General features: G+C 35.5%; 1 protein-coding gene across 8 annotated transcripts in view; it reads right to left on the bottom strand.

Moving 5' to 3' along the window:
• The window catches only part of Dmd (dystrophin), a 2209767-nt gene that overhangs the window by 1281946 nt on the left and 909259 nt on the right, over positions 1–18562 (bottom strand). For all 8 annotated transcript variants that reach the window (XM_028881805.2, XM_037198928.1, XM_037198927.1 and 5 more), the window contains exons 26-27: positions 16882–17052; positions 9094–9276 (exon numbers count right to left, since the gene is read on the bottom strand). In XM_028881805.2, the coding sequence (XP_028737638.1) occupies positions 9094–9276; positions 16882–17052 (354 nt within the window). The remainder of the gene's footprint in view (positions 1–9093; positions 9277–16881; positions 17053–18562) is intronic.

Genomic DNA, 18562 nt, shown 5'->3' with positions numbered 1-18562 from the left:
CTCTCTCTACCTTCTGAGTCCTGGGATTAAAGGCATGTGCCACCACACCTGTCTTGGTTTCATAATTTTTTAAAGAAAAGAATAGCAACAACACGTCTCTACTTTGTGATTATATTTGTTTTAATATACGGCAAGAAGATGATAAAGATGAAAGGACTACCACAACAGTTACTCACTATTCGGTTTGAGATATAAATTTGGAGTAATCTGCTTGCCCCCAGCTGCAACACCCAGGAGAGCAGGCCCTGCACCGCTCGTGGGCCGCACAATAGAGCCAACTCCACTGGCAGAGGTGTGGGTGAGCCAGACCCAAAGTTATGAGCATGGGAGAGCTGTCCGCATTATTCATTTGTCATGTGGTGGGCATGAGGGAGATTCCTGTCATGCTACCCTGGTAGTCCATCAATGCCTAAGGCAGATGGGAGTGCTGGCCCTGCCCCTTGTTAGCTGCAGCACTATGGAGAATGGCAACATAGTGGAGCTGACTCTGAAGGTGTAGGTGTGGGAAATCTGACACTGAGGAAATGAAAGCAGGACAGCTGGCCCTGCCCCTTGCTCATCACTTCAAGGGGTGAATTCACCAGGACAATACAGGTAAGCTCACCCTGGAGGTGAGGAAAAGGTAGAGCTGGCAAACTGACCAACCTTACAACTACCCAGGTACAGAACCAGGGTTATGTGTTGGGCTACCCCAACATCCACCCCATCTGGGATCTGTTGGAGCATGTGAAGAGATGGGTCCTGTAGACCCAAAGTTGCAGCATTTCCACAACACAGAGCAATAGCAGGAAGTTCTATTGAGGGCCCATCATCAAAAGTATTGCAGAAACCAGAGGCCTCAAACCAGACCAATGACTCTCTGAAATGAACACTTGCAAGTAGAGATAAATAAATAGGTTTACTCACTGTCACACTACAGTTTTCATGACAAGACTGATTTTTCCCTTCTTTTTTTGTTTTCTCTTAAGTTTTATTTTATTTTATTTTGGTGGGGAGGTTGTAAAGGTAGAGAGTGGATACTAAGGGATGGGAAATGAATGGGATAGAGATACATGATGTGAAAGATATAAAGAATAAATGAAAAGATGGAAAAATAAATTTGGGGTAAATATATCAAGTCCAGTAAAAGCGATGGTGCAATCACCAACATAATACATCATCCTGAAAGTACTATCAGTAGCAAGTCTAAAACATGATTTCATATAAAGAGACACTAAAAGATTATCCAATTCCTGTTATTTTTCCCATCATTCATAGTCTTTAAAAATATTGGAGGATATTTTATATCTGTCTGTTGGACATCTTTCTATCCTGTCTGTAAGTCTATCAACTTGCTATAATTTATTGATTTTTATAGAGTATATTCCAAAAACAAAAATGAACATCTTTTTCTGTAAAATGCTGGTATAAACCTTAAAACATTTCAAACTCCTGATGGTATATATTTTATTCTTCTTCTGGGCAAATATCCCAATAGGGAAATACATGTATCACCTTAAATCCCAGGACACATGTTAGAGCTTTAAAGGTAGGGGGTGACACTTTTAATAAGTCATATCAACTTTGGTGCAGATTGAGGTAATGAGGTATTATCATTTAACTATCAAGATGGATGTTTTCTTCTGTCTTCAGTGCATCTGAGTGCCACAGCTGGAGAGGCTCAATGCAACATTTTTACAGGTCACTTTTTCAAGATAAAACACTCTGGAATCCAAAATTGGATTGAAAATGTACTTAGCATAACTGTTAAATTTAACAATTTGGAACTTTAACTTGATTTGAAATACAACAACAACAACAATAAAACATTAAGGTGGGCGGTAGTGGTGCATGCCTTTAATCCCAGCACTCAGGAGGCAGAGCCCGGTGGATCTATGAGTTTGAGGCTAACCTGGTTTACAGAGTGAGTTCCAGGAAAAGCTCCAAAGCTACACAGAGAAATCCTTTCTCAAAAAAAGAAAAGAAAAGAAAAACCATTAAAAAGCAAACTCTTCAAAAGAGTAGAAGGAGCTAGTAATTATCTTCACACTGTTTCTGTCTGACTGAAATCCCAAGTTGAATATAAATAATGCATTTTAAATATTTTAAATATAGTTAAGAAGCAAATGTTTTAATATATAAGTTTATCTCTTAAGCATGGATCAGGAAATTCTATGTGTCAGATACAGGAAAATACAGGAGCACAATACAAACTGAGAGGATAATATGCAGTTTAACAAAGTAATACCTTATCAGAATAGAGTATATGACATGGAAGCTATGATATTTAACAGTAGCTTCATATTGGAAAAGAAGCAATGGCCTCACATAAGTCATTAACACTAATATGGCATTATTCTGAAGCAAAAACTGGAAAATATCCACCATCAAGCATTAAGAGGAAGGTGTAAATAATTTTGCTGCTTGGATGGAAAATAACAATCTTCCTTTGAAGGATCAAAACTTAAGTTTATATTACAGATGATAACAACATCTCAAGAATCATGGAAGACACAAAGACTCACAAAGGCTACCCAATAATCAAAAGCAATAAGAATTTCCAAGAACAATTCCTATAATAGATGAGTTCACAAAAAAATCTTACATCCCATGTAAGAATAGTTGCTGCTATTAGGAACACATCATAAGTTGTAACAAATACTTAAATTCATATCTTATGATAAACAGATACTAGAAAAATTATATACGTAATGGAAAAAATGGGCAATTTTATAAGATGTGTTTAATTTGAGCATATGTATTGCCAGTATTATTTGAGTTTGGTAACTAGTTTTTTAGTTAAGAAGTAAGATGGTTTAATTGTAACATTCAATAATTTATGCAATATTACTATATAGTAAACATAATTTTTACAAGCTACGGTCAAGATTTCATTAAGAGGCCATTTGATGATATGGAAGAGAGCTCTATTCAGAAAGTTAACCAACAATTTTTCATTTGGAGAAAAAAACATGAATGATAAATTATTCCCTCATTTGCATATTTTTTCTTTTCTTTTTGCTGTTTTTATGAGCTGGAAATTAAACTCAGGGCCTTCTAGATGTGAGGTAAATACTTTCCCCACTGTGCTATACTCTCACCCATCCACAGGGAAAGATGACTGGAATTAGGGAGCTTTTGGGAGGCAATGTGGAAACCTTGTTCAGTTGAAACTTCTGGAACCTATGAGGGAGACCATATCAAGGATACAGGCCATCTTCTCTATCTTGGCAAGGCATCCAGTAGTGGGACTGGGACAGCAACCCAGGCACAAATCTTTTGACCTGCAATCTATCCTGCCTCCTAGATGTGCTGGGGCAATGGTGGCACAAAACTTATGGGAATGGCCAACCAATGACTGTTTTAATTTGAGGCCTATGCAATAAGATGGAGCCCATACACAATATTGTCTGGATGGCCAGGAACTATAAGCTGGATGGCCCAGATAAAAAGGGCAGAATCAAACAGGACTGAGAAAAAAGTCAATGAAATGATTCCTAATGATATTCTGCTATATGGTAGACTGGTGCCTATCCCAATCATCATCAAAGAGGCTTCCTCATGCAACTGATGGGAGCAGATATAGAGACCTACACACAAACATTAGGCAGAGCTCAGGGAAACCCATGGAAGAGGGAGAGAAAGAATTGTAGGAGCCAGAGATGTCGAGGAGAACAGGAAAACATGATCCACAGAATCAACTAAGCAGGGCTTCTAGGAGCACGAGGAGATTGAAACAACAATCAGAGAGCCTGTGTGGTTCTAAGCTAGGTCCTCTGCAAATGTTATGATTGTTTACCTTGGTGTTCTTGTGGGACATTCAACAGTGGGAGTGGAGGTATTTCTTACTCTTTTGCCTGCTCTTTGGACCCTTTCCTCCTGATTGGTTTTCTTGTCCAGCCTTGATATGAGGGTTTGTGCCTAGGCTTATGATGAATTGTTATGTCAAGTTTGGTTGATATTCCTGTGAGGCCTGCTTTTTTTTCTGAAGAGAAAAAGGAGGGAAGTGGGAAAGTGGCAGAGAGTGTGGGTACTAGGAAAAGGGGAAGGTACGAAAACTGAGGGTTGGTATATACTGCATGAGGGAAGAATAAATAAAAATAAATTAAAAGAGAACACCATCTGTTAAGTGAGTGGGCATATTAAGAATGGGGTAGTGGCTTTGAATTTATAGTTGAGAGGTATCGAAGATAACATTTTGATTTGCCAACTCATGAATGAAGGATTAATTCTTCCAGAGCCAAAGAGTTAAATAATATGAATAAATAAAATGTCTGGGAACCACTAAGACATTGGGCAAAGAGATATAACTTTCAAGGGGATATGGTATAAAATTGTGGGAAATAGTTACCACAAAATCTTGTTAAATTAAATATTTCAAGGCACCATGAACACCTGAAGACCTTTTAGTTTAAGGGATTGAAAATTCATATGAATGAGAGCAACCGATGTTTCTAATAAAGCACTTAGAATCAATAGAGAACAAGGTGGAACAATCAGATTAATATGGCAAGTAGCAACAGAAGAATTGTCACAGACATATTTAAGAATTAACAAAAGGAAAGGTAAGTATGGGATTTAAGAAAAAGATCTTAATATGAAAGAAATATCCTCTCTTCCTTCTACTAACATTGAAAGATTGATTCTTAGAGCCTAGGAAAGAGGAGTAGTATTAATATCAAATTTTTATTATTCTCAATTCAGTAAATATTGCTTAATTACTAAAAAATTAAACTACAGAAGAACTTGAATGTATAAACTATAATACTGATATTTAAATCTTATTATATTTTAAAAGATATGAGAGTATAAAAAGATTTGGAACCAGATGTAAATATTAATTTATCACTATGAGAAAAAGCCCCAAACTGGAAAGCTAATAGAATTTGGTATGCTTGGTTAGTGGTTTTGTTATTTGGAAACTAAAATTATTAAATTCTTATAATTCAGTGAGGTGAGACTTAATCAAACAGATGGTAAATGTTTCAATTGTCTTAATGAGAAGCTATGATTATACAAAACAGAAAATTATGAGAAAGTGTCAGATTTATAGAAATGCACTTGTTGAAAAAGTAAACACACATGCATGCAATTAGAGATAAATATGTGTACAGATGAACAGATTTAAGGCACAAGCAATTAAAAAACTAAGAAGTTAATCATAGACTTCAGAAATTAGTCTAAATTGGACAAATAGAGGAAATAATACAGAAAATTTACTAGAAAATTGAAAAATGCTTTATAAAACAGAAAGATTATTCTATTAAGAAAAAAATGGTCTTAGGAACAATCTGCAGATTAGAGAAAAGACAATCTTCAAAAATTGTAATAGAGAACCAACTATAGAAAGGAACAATATATCTGTTCTCATCATCATATCAGTTGATGAAGTAAAAGTGAACATAAATCTATACTCACATAAAATAAGACAAAACTGTAGAGCATGACAAACAAAGAGAAAATTAAAAGGCATCAGACAAAATAATAATGTGACTACTTTGATAGTAGACTTCTTATCAGCACAGAAACTCAAGAGACAAGGGAATAGTATTTTCATTAATAGAAAACTAACACTGGCAAGTAAGGGACCAATAGTGGCTTTTAAGAGAGGAGAAATATAATGTACATAGTATGGATTCATAATTGAGATTGATGGAGAAGGGAATGTTAAATAGGGTGAGGAGGAGAAGGCAGAGTTGAAGAAAGAGTATCAGGAGGGTTAACTAAAATAATACACTTCTTAAAAAAGCAAAGTGAAAACCTACTACTGAAGAAGCTTTCATATATATACATATATATATTAAATTGCATTACCCTATACCATGACAACAATGTCTCTCACAGACAACATAGGCTATCACATAAATACCCCAGCACCAGTAATAGATTTCATCTTTTCATGTTGTTAGTTTACAGTTTCCAACAGACCCCCATACATTGCAGGATATCCTCATGGCTCTTGCTTGCCCTACAGCACTTAATGGTAACATCCTATTTATGAACACACCACATAATTAAATCATGCAAGTAGAAATCAAGCTAGGACTGACATGAAAGCTTCATCCTTACTTTTTATATTTCATAGTGCTGAAGGTTCTACATACATTAATCAGTAGAAAAAAATCTTCAGTCTTACCTAGCTGTGAAACCTGGAAGGTACAATAATGATTGGTCTAGCAAGATGTGCGCACTTCTATTATAGTGGCCTTAATATTGTGAGAGTAACTAACCACTTTTTTACTTAGTTTAATGTCAGTGCCACAAGACAGAAGTCATACCTAGAAATGTTAACACAGCCAAGAATCCAAAACTACATCATTCATAGCCCTAGGAAAGAACATTTGTAATTATTCTGATAAATATGCATAGCATTAAGTAGACTCCTAGAGGACTGTTATCCATAGATTAGTGCATCTTTCAACATTCATCCAAGAAGGTTCTTTTTGCAATAGATGGTGATTAACACAGAGACCTTTAACTCATTAAGGTGGAGACAATAGATTACAGAATGCTCATGTCTAAGACATCTCTATATCACATCCCTGTGATGTTTTAAATAGGTATGGCCATAGACTCATGTGTTAGAATGGTTGGCCCATGGGGAATGGAATTATCAGGAGGTGTAGCCATGTTGAAGGAAGTGTGTCACTGTGGAGGCATGCTTTAAGGTTTTGTATGTTCAAGGTATGCTCATTGTTGTACATAGGCTTAACTTCAGTTGCCCTAGGATCAAGATATAGAACTCTTAGTTCCTTCTCTAGCATCATGTCTGCCTACACCCTGCCATGCTTCCTGTCATGATGATAGTGGTCATATTAAATTGTAATCCAGACTCAATTAAATGTTTTCCTTTATAAGAGTTGCTGCGGTCATGGTGTCTCTTCACAGCAACAACAACTAAGACAGAAGTTCATACTAGGCACTGAATGATTGTTGTAATAGACCTTACCATATTTTGGGGACTTTGGGAAAGCAATGGAGTGTTTTAAGTGCTGCTTAATGTGACATACATGTAGGAGCATGGAAGATAGTGGTGCTGTGGGTGATTTGAACTGTGTGGGCCTGGCTCAAAAGATTTTAGAGGAGCAGAATTTTAGTGTTGCCTAGAGATCTTGTGATATTTTGATGAAGAATGTGGCTGTGTTTCCCCTTGTCCTAAGAGTCTGTCTGAGGCTAAAGTGATGCTATTTAGATTAATACTTTGGCAGAGTCCTTGGATTGACCCTGTTACATGGTTATTAGTGGTCACTCTTCTAAAGATCTATAAGGAGAAAACAGAGAAAGGAAAAATACAAAATGTATAATTTGAGGAGAAAAGGGTCATCAGGAAGTGGGATGGAGCTAAGTCCTATATTCAAGGAGATAAACAGATTAATGTAAAGCCTGATGTTAAATGGAATAAAGGGAGTGGTAATCTGAAGGCAAGATCCTACCTAGCTAAGCTTCTAACTGTGAAAAGGAATCAAAGAACAGCTTAGGTCCATATGTGGTGTTATATACATTTAATTCCAGCATTCAGGAGACAGAGGTAAACAGATTTCTGAGTTCAAGGCCAGCCTGGTCTACAGAGCAAGTTTCACAACAGTCATGCTTAGGCAGTGAAGGAAATCATTAAAAACAGAAAACTGATGAAGATGCAATTTTACAAGGGGGCCATGTTTCAACCACAGTAGCAGCAAAACTTAGTAGATTTGGCCATGTGGCTCAGGGGTTAAGGATAGAAGAAAGGGGCTATGGAATTTGCCCCCAAGACTAAAGAAAGCCAATGAAGCTAGCCATTGTCAGGGGTGTCCCTGAATGGAGGCCCACAGAGGCCATTTTGTGAAGCTGTGAAGGTGAAGCCTGGATTGCCTTGGAGACCATAAGATGTTGGAGGTGCTAGAGCCATGGGATTCCTGATGAGGAGAGCTGCAAACAGGGATAGAAACCAGCCCAAGAGAAAGAAGTGTATTGCAGTAAACAAACCCGAAAGGAGTTGGAGATCTGAAAAGCATTTTGACATCAGACACAGAGATACAGTGTTTTGAGTTTGCCCAGCTGGTTTTGTTCTTGTTTTGGTACAGTATTTATTCACTATACTCCCTTTCCTCCACTTTTGAATATTAATGTATATCCTGTGCCATTATATGTTGGAAGTATGTGATCTGTTTATTATTATTATTTTGATTTTATAGGGGATTACAATTGAGAGATTGCATGAAGATCAAAAGCATCTTTGAACTTCGGACTTTTAAACATTTGGAATGTGCATAAACTTATTTGAGCCAGGCGGTGGTGGAGCACACCTTTAATCCCAACACATTTACACTACATTCACACAAACAATCTAGAAAATAAGCCAAGTGGGAAAAATAAAGCAGGATTTGTGATAATGAATAAATAGAAAATGTCAAAAAGGAGCTATTTAGGCATTATGTCTTATAAAGTAGCCTACAGGGCCCAGTGATTATGAAAATGATCAAAATAAAATAGCTATAAATAGAATGCTTACATGTAAGAGAAATAAGTTTATGCACATTCAAATAAGTTTATGCACATTCAAATATATGGAAAACAATTTAATATTACATATACAATCTAATATTTATAAATTTTGTACTCTGACAATACCAGTGAAAATATAATTGTTGTCTAAGTATTTTAGTCATATAGTTAACTTAATTTCTAAACCTAAAGTACTTTTCTTTTTTAAACAAATACAATTTTTAAAACAAATACTTTTGTAAAGCAAGTACTATTCTTTTTTTAAAAGATATTTTTGTATTTATGTGCATGTGTGGGTGTCTCCATGTATAACATATTTGCAAGTTCCCATTGGGGCCTGGAAAGGGCATCAGATTCTCTAGAACTTGAATTACAGGTACTTGTGAACAGCCTAAATTGGGTGTTGGAAACTAAATTCTGATCAAATGGAATTGCAGAAAACATTCATAAACACCAAGCCATTCACAAACTGGAAACAGGTTTTGCAAGTTAAGCAACTGGCACAAATTTATACATGTTATAAGTGTCTGAATGAGGAATTCTAGCTTATATCATTTTACACCAAAGCACAGATTCTTAGTTAATATTCATATGAGACAGAACTGATAAAAACAAAGAAAAACGACTAACTTCCAAAGTTTTGCACTTTCCATTCAGCCTGGTACACAGCCACTGGTAGTTGGTTGTTAGAGTTTCAAGTTCCTTTTTTAAGGCCTCTTGTGCTGCAGGTGGAGCTTGAGCTATTACACTATTTACAGTCTCAGTTAGCAGTTTCACTTTTGTTTCTTTTTGTAGTGCCTCTTCTTTAGCTCTCTGAAAAGAAAAGCATATTCTTTTAAAAGCAAGTCAGCATTATCATTTCTAATATTCATAATTATAGATCACATATTTTTTCCTGGTAGCATTCTTATTAAGATAGTAAGATAAAATGAATGCTTATTCCAATTCTTCCTTTTCATATATATATATATATATATATATATATATATATATATATAATATACAATTAGAAACTTGAAATAAATGCTATCAAAATATCATAGCCTTTTAATAATAATATTTTTCGCTCTTCTTTGGCAGTAAAGGAAGGAAGAAAAGGACTTTAAGGTCATTCTTGGATATATAACAATGAGAGGCCACATTAGGCAAAATGAAACTTGGTGTCAAAAAAAGAAGCATTTGGTAATTATCTGCACATGGGTATGCATAAATGCATATGTGTGTATGAGTGTGTTTATACAAAGTTTTTTTTTAAGTAGTTAAGAAGCAAATACTCTAATAATAGGTTTTAAAAATATTTAGAAGTCAATGATTAACATCACTTATACATTATTCGGGTGGATCAGTATTAAATTTAGTGAAGACAGCATTTAAATCAAAATATACTAAATACAGAAAAATTTGCTTAATGTTATATGTGGGATAGTTTGTTGAAAAAAATTTCTTCAGTACTTGAAAACTGAGAAGTTTAGAAAGCTAAAGAAAAATGTCTCACAGCTATTCTTGCTGTTCTCCCATGGAAGAAAATGTGTTTCATAAAGCTTAAAAATTGGAACGTCCACTTTGTACACATAGAAGCTCATTTCAACACAATCACTCAGTAATATATATGTAAATATTATATATGTATAAAATATCTTACATCTACACTAGCTATAGCATGCTATGGATATTGTTCTATATAAATAAAACACTGATGGCCAGTGACCAGGCAGGAAGTAGGTGGGACAAGGAGAGAGGAGAATTCTGGGAAGCGGAAGGCTGAAGGGAGAGACACTGCAGCCACCGCCAGGAGAGGCAGCATGTGAAGACGCCGGTAAGCCACCAGTCACGTGGCAAGGTATAGATTTATAAAAATGGGTTAATTTAAGATAAAAGAACAGTTAGCAAGAAGCCTGCCACGGCCATACAGTTTATAAGTGATATAAGCGTCTGAGTGATTATTTTATACGTGGATTGTGGGACTGCGGGGCTTGGGGAACCTGGAGAGAAGCTCTCCAGCAACAAATGGCGCCCAACGGCTCGAGTTTCCACCTTAAACCTGAGAATATTTAATAACCAATTCTAAACAGAGCCAAAACCAGGTTCCTGCTTCTTGTCTCATATGAGCAGCTAGACGCCGCAAAACGCAGGTTTGAACACTGGCGGGTTCCTGGCGAGTGCGTTTGACCGGCAGTATGGCGGGAATGAGGGGTCTGCCAGAGGCACATTATGCTGTGTAGTAGATTTAGTCTTTACTAGCATTTTTTTTTAAAAAAAAGGTTTCTGGGCTACACGCTGCTTTGATAAAAGCTTAGACCCACTATTTCTGAGACTTGATGACTCCCAGAGCTGGCGGAAAACGTACCACTGCCATGTTGGGAAGCTGAAGTGGGCGGAGCCAGCAGCCACAGCACCTTTTCAGGCTTACAATGGTGCAGTTTAAAGCAATAGGCTCAAGGCTCAAGGTAATATAAAACATAAGCCACATAAAGATGGCTACCACACAGAGAATCTGGATTATGTTCTCTTTGATATTCATAACTAAACAAAAATATTTGATTGCAAAAGCTGTTGAGTTATGCCAAAATGTATATTTTAAAGGTACCTTGACTTCAAAATTTGGATATAAGGATATGTTACTTTGGAAAAGAGGTTTTGCTTTTGTTTCCACAGAAAGCCAGAGGCTGTGGATTTGTTCCAGATTAAGATACATCAGGTTTGACCAGCCAAGACCCCCTGAAAGGTCTCCGATGACACCATGGCCCAGATGATCCAACATCCAGAGCTGTTTCACGGCAACTGGTTCATACAATACAGCCTCAAGGACTACCCCATAGGCCTAAAATTCTCTTTGTATCCCCATAAGATACAGCGCCCCCCTCCAGCAGGAAGTAGTAAGAGATGCTACGCCCAAATTCCCAAATATACCAAGCTGGCTTTAGAGGTGGAATTGGCTCACTCCCCCTCTAAACCCAGACATATTAAAAAAAATAAATGGTTAAGAGATTCTTGCGTCCCAAATCAGAAGAGCCCTCTGGTGTGGGACAGAGAAAAACCAATATTTTTATTTAAAACAGGTTGATTATAAATGTGATCTCTTTCTAAAAAAGAAAAGGGGACATGATATAAATATATAGGAGGATATAGAGATGATAAGATAAAAGGGTAGATTAATGAATCTACTTTTAAAGAACAACTTGTTTAAAATGTTTTACATTGGTATAGATTTTAGTTTGTTGATACAAACTTGAAGTTAATTTTGTTATACTGTATATATGTATTTCTATTCTTGTTTGAGGTATTATGTTTATGTAACTCATTTAAAATTGTAATGGATAATTAAAAAATAGATTAATAATCAGTCATCTATGATAATCATATTTGTAGCCATGTTAGTTAAGTCTTCTAGGTATACATAGATATATTTCAGATAGATAGGTAATCTTCAAACACTTCATAGACCTAGAGAATATGGCATTTAAATAACTTATAATTCTGTTGACGTGAGACACAATTGCTCCTGGCTGCACCAATTGATCCCGAGAGAATGTTGGGCTTCTAAGACATTTCCATTTGGAAGTTTGTCTTTTTGGCACAAAATGGCCTACTGGGCAAAGAACTGCCCTTGCCTTGATGGCTGACAGTACAAATGCAATGCTGTCCTTTCTGGACAAGCGGGACACAAGGAAAGCGACCACTGTACTCTGCCAAGACAGGGTAAGATGGTCTTTCAGAAATCCTGCTTCTGAAAATGGTGTGTCAGATACTCTAGGCCTGTAGCCAATTTGAATGCACCAACAATGCTGAGAAACATTAGGTGACTGTCCAGGCTGCCAGCTGTCTTGGTCTACTTTTGCAAGATTCCCGAAAGTTGCTTGCCTCCATCTACCATTTCTCAGGTACCATTATGTTCCTTCTCAGGTCTTTGATGTGGTTGAAGACTAGATAGTTGTAATTTACTCAGTTATGATAAAAGATAAGTTAGATATAAAACCTTAAACTCACAAATATAAGATAGATAGGACATCTTTAATATTGTAACTATAATTCTTGCTCGGTAATTGTTTTGTTATATATAATTTTACCATGTTAAAGTTAAAACCTTCCTTTTTAAAAAAAAAGAAAAAAGGGAAGTACTATGGATATTGTTCTATATAAATAAAACACTGATGGCCAGTGACCAGGCAGGAAGTAGGTGGGACAAGGAGAGAGGAGAATTCTGGGAAGCGGAAGGCTGAGGGGAGAGACACTGCAGCCACCGCCAGGAGAGGCAGCATGTGAAGACGCCAGTAAGCCACCAGTCACGTGGCAAGGTATAGATTTATAAAAATGGGTTAATTTAAGATAAAAGAACAGTTAACAAGAAGCCTGCCACGGCCATACAGTTTATAAGTGATATAAGCGTCTGAGTGATTATTTTATACGTGGATTGTGGGACTGCGGGGCTTGGGGAACCTGGAGAGAAGCTCTCCAGCAACAATAGCACAACATATAAAACACGCCCTTGTCCACTGTTATGGTTCTGTTGAATGGCTGGGGCTTCTTTAGTCATCATGACTTCAGTCTCATTCTTATTTTCCTCTAGACAGATAAGTGATTGGATAGTAGAGTTATCCCTACTCATTGGCAATAACCTATGTATGCAAAGGCCCCAGTTGCTCTTCAACATCATCTGGCGTTAACACAAATGTTTTGGTTGCTTTTGTTTTGTTCATACTATCAAGGATTCCCCACCATGTGTGTTTTGCTCATTGTAAAGAGATTAAGAAACCAAATAATCCTCATAAGAAAGTAGTCTGTGTAATTTAGTTGGAGGCCATGTACACTTAACCTATATTGCTACAATGTGAAAATGCATTTTACAACATACACACACACAGAAAGAGAGAGAGAGAGAGAGAGAGAGAGAGAGAGAGAGAGAGAGAGAGAGAGAGAGAGAATCTGTAGTTTAGATTATTCCTGACTTCAACAATACCACCTATAAGTAGATGAAGTGTATGTTGCTTATGAAGGAAATGTCATTAGCTGAATATGTAGTGGGCATAAGAAAGTGAAGAAAAATTATGAAGATCTAAGGATATTTCTAGCCAATTTAATTAATGAGTAGACATTAGTCCTACAGGAAAGCTCTGGGAAATGTTTACCTCAGAATTTTTGCTTTCATGGGTAAGGGAATTGCAGAGTTGTATACACATATTCTTCCACCATTGGTTGAAAGGCAGTTGAGACAATTTTACTTTCCTAATACTTGTAGCATATCACAAAATTTTAAAGTGGATCTCAGGCAAAACAATGCAGATTTTGGCTACTGTAATTTGGTCCTAAATACAAATAGTAGGAAGAATTCAGAATATGGGAAGGACATGGGAAAGAGAGGTATAAAATGCTGGTTCATGTATTTATATTTTCAGCATAATTGGCCTTTCCTTTGGATTTAGTTTCAACATGCCATAAAATACATATTATGATGGAAAACACAAGACATTTTAACTATAAAATGTGGGCCTTCATAGATTTCAACTTAAAAACAAAAGTTTCTGTTCATTCTTGTAAAAAATTTTGACATCATGTGAGCTTGGGGTTTGTTTCTATTAGAATCATATTTTTCCTGTAGTAATCTTAACATGATCAACAACTTTCAAGATTCTTGATCTTTCAGCATCACTGTGCCAATATTGACACATTGCCTCCTCACTTGATCAATCCTTCAAAGACATTTTGTTATCCTTTATTAGACATTCAGGAAGAGTAAAATGATTTAAGTCAATGTCACGAGGGTATGTCTTTTCTTTGTGATAGTTTGTGTTGAGCTAACCTGAAGACTGGTGTGGGCTGAGAAAGAAAGGTTATAATATCTTCAACAAGTGCCATCACCATTTATAAAAACTAGAAATAACTTAGGACCTATCTAAATAGGGAGAATTTTTTTCTTGATTTTCCAATTTTTATACAATGTTGTACATTGTACAAAAGGTTCAAATTCAGATGGGTATTAACAATGGAGCCCATAATTGTTTGATAGAATTTAGATACTGTCTTCATAAAAAGGTATCTTTTGGCATATATATCTATATATATATATATATATATATATATATATATAGAGAGAGAGAGACACATATAGTTAGATTCATATATTCCTATACAATAATCAGTTGCCTCACATTAGCAATATTCAAATTCTGAATCTTGGGCACAGCATCATATATTTTACTTATCATTTATTACTTATTACATCTGAGCATATATATACATCTGGATGTCAAAAAACAATTTGTGATAAATGGTCCTCTCCTTCCACCACTGGGCCCAAGAGTTGGAACTTGGGTCCTCTAGCTTGGCAACAAGCACTTTTGCCAGTAAGCCATCTCACCATCCTCTAAGTAATTTTTTATACACATCCTCCAGGTCATTCTGATGCCATCTCAAGAACAAATATCACTGCTTTAGTCATTAAAAAAATGTATGCTTCAATTATTTCTTTTTATTACAAGTCTCTGTTTTCCTAAGCTCCGGGATTAAAACAGAAGCAGAGCTATATTAATAAAGGAAATATATTAAAATAAATGTAAAGGCTTTTTGTTACAAAGTTTAAGAATATAATCAATGATGGTCTCCAAAAGACATTCAAAGTAGGAGGCTGCTCATCAAAAACTCCCTTTAGTTCCTTTATGACAGAAGAAAATTTTTGTTTACTTGTAAAAAATAAGATCAATTACCAAGCAGTAGTGTCATTTTAATGACAGGGAAAAATAAGCATAAAGGAGATCTCTGTTTTGTCTCTTAGTGACTGATATGCAAAGAAGTCTGCTGGTATTTGCAAGAATACAAATGAAATTGCTCTTCAAATGAGCACAGTTAGAAATCTGTAGCAAGTCCCATCATTGTACACCAGACAGCAAACCGACCTCAAGAAATTCCTTGACTTATAAGCACAATGTCAAGAAATTGGAATTTTTGCTAGTTCCCTTAGCTGCTGTTGCCAGAGGCTGCTTGAGTCATTCCCTTTCAATTTTCCAGCATATTGCACCAATTGTTTAGCTAGACCAATTACTTAAACATGCCAATCAAAGCAAACGAATTGATTGGACCTTTCACTTACTTTCACAATTGTTTTCATAATTTTAAAATTTGAAGCTCACTAGGACTCTCCATCCATGGAAATAAAAAAAACTATCTCACTGGGTGGTATATATATAATATATATATATATATATATATATATATATATATATATATTCAACAGTGCTTGCTCCAGTGGCACAAGAAGTTAGCATGGAGTATTTATAAAGATACAGAATAGACAGATAGACATTGAGCAAGACGCAAGACACTGAGCCAAACCAAAGAATCCAGCAAGAAACAAAGAAGCTAATAAAGCAGCATTTATCTTCTCAGAGATCTGAAGTTGTATTTATTGATTTTTATTAGAGGTGATAGAAAAAAGCCACCAGATAACTTTGATATTATGGGATGGAACACAACAGCTGGCAAGGACTTTGAAAATCATAAAGGTGCTAGGCTAAAATATATAAGGTCAAAATGGAATGGGATGACATATCATCCATCCATGTTCTACTACAGATAAAACATGAATAGTCGGGGCTGGAGAGATAGCTCAGAGGATAAGAGCACCGATTGCTCTTCCAGAGGTCCTGAGTTCAACTCCCAGCAACCACATGGTGGCTCACAACCATCTGTAATGGGATCTGGCACCCTCCTCTGTATACATAATAAATAAATAAATTTAAAAAAAAACATGAATAGTCATAGTTGGGGACTTGCCTTATGTATTTCTGATTAGCAGAGAAAGAATGATTTGTATTACCTTCAACGTACCTACTGTTAATATAGCTAGTCTCATCATGACCTTCTCACAATCAAATTTGAAATCATCATAGATTTTAATGAGAAACCTTAAAAGATCTACTCTGTTTACTCAGAATGCAGTTTCCTATCATAGCCTTCACAACTCTGGTGTTAATGGATATTTATCCATTGCCTCAAATGAATCTCAAGTTACTTAGCCTCTGTTCTACTGCTTTGGTGTAGGCAGTTCTTTATTATTTCATTTCCCAATTCATCATAGGATCTTTGCTAGAAGTATTTCCTGTGACAGGAATGTGCTTCTGTGATTTATTTTTGAACATTGGCTTTTTCTCATGACTCACATCTCTCACATAAAATGTACTTCCTCACAGATGTTTTACAAATCAAACTTTTTGCAAAGTAGCATCTCACACCCATCAATTGTCTTGTAATCAGTAATCTTTCTCTATTTTATAAAACTATTGGGATTCTTTTTTGAAAGTCACTATAAGCACTATTTCCATGTTCCTAAAAGAACAGTGGTACAAAAACTATAGATTTTTCAGAATCACAATTTTAACGATGTTCTAATTCTTTTTATTTTTTTCTTTCTTTGTTTTCTTTTACCTTCATCTCTTCAACTGCAGTCTGTAATTCATCTGGAGTTTTATATTCAAAATCTCTCTCTAGATATTCTTCTTCAGCTTGTGTCATCCACTCATGCATCTCTGATAGATCTTTCTGGAGGCTTACAGTTTTATCCAAACCTGCTTTCAAGGCTTCCTTTCTGGTGTAGACCTTTCATAAAATCCAACAAACAAAAACAACAAAAGGTAAAACATAAGGATTGGCAGTGAAATGCATTATTTTCACCATATTACTTACTGATCAGTATATAAATAACAAATAGCTTAGACAGCAAAGATAAAGCAAGAAGGACCATGTGTAATAATATAAACAACCAGCTTTCACTTCCTATCCTATGAAAGGGGCAATTGAGATGACCTGGGTCCTCTTGGTATTGTTTCACACAATGCATGGACAATTTAGCAGAGACTGGTACTGTGGTTTTCTCACAACTATCCCTCACTAAAAGGAACTTGGAGGATTGATGATCAGACCAGCAGAGCTGACCAGGGTATGCAACTGAAGAAAACACTAGAAAGACCCACTATTATTTTCTGGAAAAATGGACTAATTTAGCAATAGATCAGACTAACACTTCAATTAAGCTCATTACATTTAGAATGCTATTTCATAATTACTCTCAATATATTCTTATACACAAGATTAGTAAAACCTCATGACAGCCAATCATTGTGGACTATGATTACAATCCAACACTCTGGGAGGCTATCATGAGATCACACCAAGTAAGTGAGTTATACAACAGCCTTTGATTAAACTCTATTTCTACACAAAAACAATGAAACAAACAATAAGAAAATACCACCAACAAAAAAAAACAAACAAAAGAGAACAAAAACGTATGGGATTTGAATATGCTGTACAGTTATAAATATAAGCTGGAGCCATTTAATTAGCATAGTTAATAAAATAACCAAGTTTCTATATTATAATATTCTCATTGTTTTATGTAGCAATTCTCTTTGTGAATAGAAAAAAAAAACAAAAAAAGAAAATATGTGCAGTTAATAATTTTACTGGCACATACACAAGTGGCTACTTTGTATTTATGTATATTTTGAGTGCAATTTTAAATGTCCTAGTATTTAAATTCTTATGGTTATTAAAATTTCTCATAAACTTAAGTGTACATATGGGTCATTAAAAAGAATATACGGCTATGTACAATACACACACACACACACACACACACACACACACACATATATATATATATATATTAGATAGATAGATATACATCACATATGATGTTATGTAATATGGATCACATGTGTAATGGGTATACTTGCAGAGGATGTTCAAATATGACTAATAGTTAAGTAACCAAAATTAATATATTTTCATTTATAAAATAGGGAAAGAATAAGTAGTGAAGATGATCAATTGGAAGAGGAGGCAAGAAGTTTCCATGCCTGTTAAGAATAATACACAATAGCATGCAACCTTAAGGTATTATATTAGTCAAATAGGTTTAAAGTCTAATACTCTTGAATCTAAATTTCTTTTTTTAATACATAAGAGTAAATCAGAGTATATAGAGTTGCATATATGCGCTTCAATGTATCTTAGAAATAGCAGTTGATTAGAAAAAATTCTCTGTATGCTTTAATGGGAGAATAAACAAATTATTATATAGATAGGTTCTACCATTAACCTATCT

The sequence above is a fragment of the Peromyscus leucopus genome, chromosome X (genome assembly GCF_004664715.2).
Source record: "Peromyscus leucopus breed LL Stock chromosome X, UCI_PerLeu_2.1, whole genome shotgun sequence".
Classification (NCBI taxonomy): domain Eukaryota; kingdom Metazoa; phylum Chordata; class Mammalia; order Rodentia; family Cricetidae; genus Peromyscus; species Peromyscus leucopus.
This window is presented reverse-complemented; position numbering and strand designations above follow the sequence as displayed.